This window comes from Gavialis gangeticus, unplaced genomic scaffold (assembly GCF_001723915.1).
Source record: "Gavialis gangeticus isolate Ggan-Ray unplaced genomic scaffold, GavGan_comp1, whole genome shotgun sequence".
Classification (NCBI taxonomy): domain Eukaryota; kingdom Metazoa; phylum Chordata; order Crocodylia; family Gavialidae; genus Gavialis; species Gavialis gangeticus.
This window is the reverse complement of record NW_017728997.1, coordinates 36,886,428-36,893,065: the sequence shown is the minus strand read 5'-3', so window position 1 is coordinate 36,893,065 and position 6,638 is coordinate 36,886,428. Positions and strand designations below refer to the sequence as shown.

General features: G+C 42.7%; 1 protein-coding gene across 1 annotated transcript in view; it reads right to left on the bottom strand.

Annotated features, from left to right (window-relative positions):
* The window catches only part of ACAD9 (acyl-CoA dehydrogenase family member 9), a 92,214-nt gene that overhangs the window by 15,452 nt on the left and 70,124 nt on the right, over window positions 1-6,638 (bottom strand). The window contains exons 14-15 of the mRNA XM_019504617.1: window positions 1,553-1,632; window positions 34-157 (exon numbers count right to left, since the gene is read on the bottom strand). Of these exons, the coding sequence (XP_019360162.1) occupies window positions 34-157; window positions 1,553-1,632 (204 nt within the window). The remainder of the gene's footprint in view (window positions 1-33; window positions 158-1,552; window positions 1,633-6,638) is intronic.

The window sequence follows — 6,638 nt, the reverse complement described above, 5'->3', positions numbered from 1 at the left end:
GGGGGGGGGGGGAGAAGGAGGGTTGTTACTTACCTCTAGGCTGGGATGCATCACACCCTTATCACCAACCAGTCCTAAATCAACTTTTTTGCCTATCGAGTCCCAGAATTGTCCTAGAAATGCTGTCATGAATGTAGCCTTCAGTTTCCTGAATTCCCTGAAGAATTTGCAAAAACAATGCTGTGAAGACTACATTTGCCCCTCAGCCCCCATCACATGCATAGGAAAAGAACTAGGTGACAGGGGAGAGAAAATAAAAAACAACATATACACAAGAAGTTGCATGCTAAACAAAGAGCTGGTATGAAGCAGGGACCTGAACATTTTAAACTGGTTTGCGCAAGTCCCATCTCTGACAAACTGAACAAGTTTCTTTCCCTGAAACAACTCTTCATTGCTCCATTTCTGAATGGTGATGACACTGGTGTTTGGCTTTGAGCTACTGCAAGCTCTTTGGAGCAGACTGGTCTTGCTTTTGACTGCCAATGTAGCTGCAAAGCTGTACCAACTGTCACATTTGTACCGGCTCAGCATAAAACAAACTGTGTGTTGTACTAGGTTCGAGCAGCGACAAGCACACTGAGTGCTTCACAAAACCACCAAACACCACCAGCATTTCTCAACTTTTCTAGATTCAGGGTACCCTCTATAACATCTTTAAAAAATGGCAGCACTCCAGTTGAGAACAACTACTGTGCTGCTTCAGCTGAACCCAGGGCACTGCTGCTACAACTGTACCTCATGCGCAGTCAGGTGAGCCTAACGCAGGCAGGAGAGCCCCCTCTTGCTAGCGGTTCCACCTGCCCCATGCACCTGGTTCTGAGAGGAGTGTAGGAGGCCAGACTTGGAAGGGCTGTGGTAGAACCAGGTGCCCCTACCTCCTCATTTGGTTGTTTACAAGGCATGCAAAGCTGCTCAGCCTGGTTGCTCGGCACCAGCACTGTGACATCCCTGCAAAGGTCTCACACAGCAGCTTGGTTGAGAATTGCTGCTTTATACTGTGCAATTTGGTTAGCAGGTGTACAATATGCTAGGAGACAGAATGCTAAGCTTCCTGCCAAAGATATGAGCATTATATTTCAGAGAGGTTAGTATAGTCCATAGATAGGAGGTATAGCCACTTTTCCTATGGAATCTAGATAGTAGATACCAGAGTTCTCTTATGACTGACTTTTGGATGCTACAGCTATCTTTCAACAAGGGTAGTTGTTAAGAATATTAATAAATATGATTTACTAATTACAAGTATTACAGGAAAGACTTGCATCTTAGTCCATCCACATAAACTTAAGCCTTGTAATATGTGGGGTTTTTTAAGTTTCTAAAATACTGGTTAACATTCTAAAATGTACATATGTTGCTTATTAACAAAAAACATCAAGTACTGCTGAACTGCCTTCTACAAAACATTGAGGTTGTTTGAACAAAACTCTTTATCCAGTTTCTGATTACAAAAATCTCTGCTTTCACCTACTGCTAACTGAACAGTTTACTGATTATCAGTTGTAGTTAGAGGCAAATTAAGGATATAAGCAAGGGAAAAAAAACATACTTTATTCTTTTAGTTAAGATTTTGCCGGCATACTGCATACCCGTCAGAGCAATATATGGTCGCAGAACTTCATTTGTTCCCTGTAAGAGATGGTACAAACAGTCATCACCATGTCCCAAACATTTTAGAACTAAAAATCTAGACATACCAGGTGCATTTTTTTAAATAAACTTGCCTAACACTAATTTGCAATTTTTATATATCCATTGCCCAAACTGTGAAGGCCTGCCTCTGATCATAAATACTCTACATAACACACTTAAATTGTTTACACATCTTCTAAGTTACACATATTTTATGCAGTTCCAGTTTAGAGTAGCCATGATTAATCCACAGTATATCACTGCTAGATCTGATGGATACTATTCTGTTTTCAAGGAGAGATGAATGAGCTGCATATGCTTATCTTTTAACAATAAGAATTAATGGAAGTTAGAGTCCCTTTTCCTTGAAGCCACTGAGCGATTTTTGATTTGAAACCAAACATCTCTGGTGTTCAATGAAATTTTTCAGTCCTCCGCATTGCGTAGACATGCCATACAAGTATGTTTCACTTTTCTAAATACTGAAAAATAAGATAACCCCCCAATAATAAGATTCTATATATGGAAAATTTATAAATTTGTTATATTTTTCTAGGTATAGAATCTAATTATAGAAGGTTTCCCTTGAATTTGTCCCCCTCCTATTGCTACAACAGGGAAAATAAATCTGGGGTGTCAAGTAGCCTCCTTTCCTCTGCACCCTCCCTCCCAGCTTCTTCCCCCTGCAGCCCCTTCCCACCCCTGCTTAATATCCGACTCTGCTCTCCCTGAGCACATGGAAGTGAGGAGCAAATTTGAAAACACTGACCTTGAAATAAACATAGCTGCAGTAATTTGCATATGGTACCCATAGACCAAGGTCATCCAGAATTGATGCATTTTACCTTTTTTTTAAATTACTGCAATTTTTAGCACAGCACTTTTGTACTTACTGAGACCTAGTACAAACTATTTTTTTTGGAAACTTTTTCATGTTTCAGGTCAGATAAAATCAGTTTGAATCATTCAAGAACTATATGTGGCCCTGCTACTGGCAAGTATCTTCCACCCCAGCTTGGAGCTCCAGATACTTCCAAATCCTTTACCAGGCATCCTACATGCAGACACAAGACTGGAGGCTTGGGGTTTGGATGCCCCTGAGTTTTGCTTGGCCTTAGCTGTATGGCCACAGAAGTAAGCTAGGGACTATACATGACATTAGTCCAAAGCCAAAAGGCTCGTGGTTTACCACACAGTTCATTGGGCTGGGCCCCAGCAGTCAACAATGTTTCAAGCCATGGTGATCCGCACTGCTCAACATGTGTGTATAATCCAGATTGCTGCCCCCCCCAAGCATCCATGTGCTAATTACCATCTCCCCACACACACTCATAACTGGAACTGGGTGTTCTTGTCAAGTCCTGGAATCTTCCAAAAATGTACATACCGATGAGGCGCAGGGCAACCTGGTCCGCCCACCTCATGGGTGGTGGGGCCACACTAAGCATACATACCAAGCTCAGAGAGGTGATGACAGAGGTTCTGAGTGAACTGTTTGGGGCCCCACTTGGTGATGTTTCCCAGAAATTTAAGACTGGTGAAGAAACAGAAATCACTGGAAGTGGGAAGGAAAGGTAAAAGGTACAGCTCAGCTGTGGGAGTGAAGAGGAAGTCAAAATGTATACAATGGAGTAGCTCACTATGACTTGAAAAAGAGTGAGCACTGAGGGGGACCACACTCAACGGGCACTACCGTATATCTTATTCAGATGAGCTGCACTAACTTATCCTTGTGGTAGAGTCCTATCAGCATGTTTACTCAATGTGGGCCTTGTGTTTTAAAGTTATGCTCAGTGTTGACTACATTTAATCAACTTCATGGTTGGTTTCTATTGCTAGGCTCATGGTGCTTTTGGCACCAGTTTAATGAGAAACAATGTATTTAATGAGGTCTATGCAAATGTAAGCCAAGAGGCTTTTATCCCCAGCCTGATGGGGAGGGGGGGGAGAAATGGAGCTCATCTTGTATTCCAATAAATAAGGTAAACAAAGCAATTAAAATGTCACTGATTACAACAGGTGTTTAATCTACAAGATAACTGCTAAAGCACTGTAAAACCAACATGCCTTTGTGCCACAGATTTAGTTTCTTTATTATACTGCTCTGAAAGTCTATTTTAATCCAAATCCACTTTCCTCTTCCATGGTTGCATTTCAGAAAATGATTTCAAGCTGGAATACATAATCTTATCCTGCACTAAATGTATTGGCTTTTACATTCAAATTGGATTGTTATGCTTTCCACAACCAGGCCTCAAAGCTTATGACTGCTATCACTGATTTGGAGAGCTCCATAAGGTTATGCTAATATACTTGAAATTTTCCTTGAAGAAAGACAGAAGTGAATAAAAATGCTGTAGTAAATGTAAGCACTCTGTCCGTTCCTGCAGGATGGGCTGCTTTGTTTGATAGTGTCTTGCAAGGGCAAGACCACACCAAGTGACATGCATTTGTTGCTCAAACTTTTTTTTCTCTCCAGATATAAAGGAACACATTTTTTAAACTTGTTGAATGAGGCCCTTGACATACAAATAGATCACCGTGGAGCATGTAGACATGCACAACCCCCTGGAGGGAGCACAACAAAGTCACTGCAAAGGCAGCTCACTCTCCACCCCTAGGCAGCACTTCAGTGAGCAAGACAGGCCACACTGATAGGCTTGCCAGATCAGCTGAAGCCATTGCAGCCCTATAAGCCATTTCCCACCAGGTCTTCGAGGAGGCTCTGGCAGTGACAAGGGGAATTTGATGCATGGCCATCCCTGCCAGAGCTCTGCAGTGGCTGCTGCAAAAGACATTGCTGTGGCAGTCACAGCGGTGATGACAGGGTTCCTTGCAGGACTCCCTGATGACTCACTAGCTGGGCAGGCTGTAATGGAGCAATCTGTGCTCTCTCCCTCCCTCCTCCTTGGAGGATTGGAAGTGAAGTGGAGGGAGAAAGAGTACAGTGGGGCACTGGGGGTCCAAGTACATTGTATATATGTAAGACACTCTCATGGCCCCAGAGGGAGACAGCCTTCCATCTTCAGCTCCCTCTGTGCAAAAATTAAGTTTATTCCCTATCTACAGGGACTTTTACCATCTTGTACCATCTATACTTTTCCCAGAGCCTGATGAAGGGACTTTGATCCTGAAAGCTTTCAGAAAAGGACAGTTTTCTTGCAATTTCCCAGTTGGTCTAATAAAAAGGTATCATTTTGGAACCAAGAGTTCTAGTTTTTTGTATGTCTTCTTGTCTCAGACCAACATGGCTACCAAGTACACTCCTTGTATACATGTTAAAATTTGGTGCAGAAACATTTTCACATGACAAAAGCTGCTGTCTAAAATAGCAACATTTTTGTCATAGATGTGCCACATATGCTGCTTTAGCTTGACAAGTGGTGTAAACACATACTTTTTGTCATGTTAAAACAGCATTTAGAGAACAGACAATGAGCTTTCAATTAGAGACAAACAAACTGCAGGAGAAAGAGATGTTGAAAGCCAGAGCCCATAAAATATATCCTATGAACATCATTTAGCTTTGCAGAACAACTATACACCATCCGTTACAAGAAAGTTTCTTCACACTTTACCCAACACAAACCACATGCACTGCAGGCTAACAGAACAATGACTATTGGCTTGGGTTATTCAAAGTAGAGACATTTTTACTTTGTACACAGAAAGGGAACTGTGTAAGGCTGTTATTCTCTCAATCCCTAACTAGTTGCAGTAAATTACCATTATTTCCAAACTTTTATAGCAAAATAATTGTCTTTTTGAATTTCTAATAGCAAACACCAATATGATGAAGTATGCTTCATTCAGTTGGCAGAAACCCATGAAGTTGATCATGTTATTAGATGCTGCTTGACTCCTGTCCCAGCAAATCACAATATTCAGAGTATTCCGTACATTTCTGCCAACATTTTACTAGCATTATATATTGAATATGAACAAAATATCAAGTAGTATCAAGTGGAGTGCCCCAGGGGTTGGTCCTCAGGTTGTTTTTGCTCAATATCTTCATTAACTACCTGCAAGACGGGATGGAGCACACCCTCAGCAAGTTTGCAGATGGCACCAAGCTGGGGGCAATGGTAGATATGCTGGAGGGTAGGGCTAGGATTCAGAGTGACCTAGACAAATTGGAGGACTGGGCCAAAAGAAATCTCATGGGCTGCGTCCACATGTGTGCGGCTGTTTGGTTCCCCGGGGACAACTAGCAGCAGAGCACCTTCTACTTCTGCTAGTTGTCCCTGGGGAACACCTGTGCCACATACCCTCTGGTACACAGCAGGTTACCATGGGAAGAATCCCATGCACCTCTACAGCCTGTGGACTGACTGGCCAAACAGCAGCTCTGCGGAAAAAGACCTGCGGGTTCCAGTAGTCAATAACCCCATCTGGAGTGCTGTGTCCAGCTTTGGGCACCCACTACAGAAAGTTGGAGAGAGTCCAGTGGTGAGCAATGAAAATGGTTTGGGGGCTGGGGCACATGACTTATGAAGAGAGGCTGAGGGAGCTGGGTTTATTTAGTTTGGGGAGGAGAAGACTGAGAAGGGATTTGATAGCAGCCTTTAACTACCTGAAGGGGGGGTACCAAAGAGGATGGAGCTACACTGTTCTCAGTGATGACACATGACAGAACAAGGAGCAATGGTCTCACGTTGCAGCAAGGGAGGTTTAGGTTAGATATTAGGAAAAACTCTTTTACAAGGAGGGTGGTGAAGCACTGGAACAGGTTACCCAGAGAAGTGGTGGAATCTCCATCCTTGGAGGTTTTTAAGGCTCAGCTCGAGAAAGCGCCGTCTGGGATGATCTAGTTATGGATGGCCCTGCTTTGAGTAGGGGGTTGTACTAGATGACCTCCTGAGGTCCCTTCCAATCTTAATTTTCTATGATTCTATGAAAATTGTAAGAAACTGAAACCTCAATCTAGGTACAGACAATAAATTTTACTATGCCAAGTACTACCACTATGGGACCTGAACCTGTTCAGCCTCCACAAGAGAAGG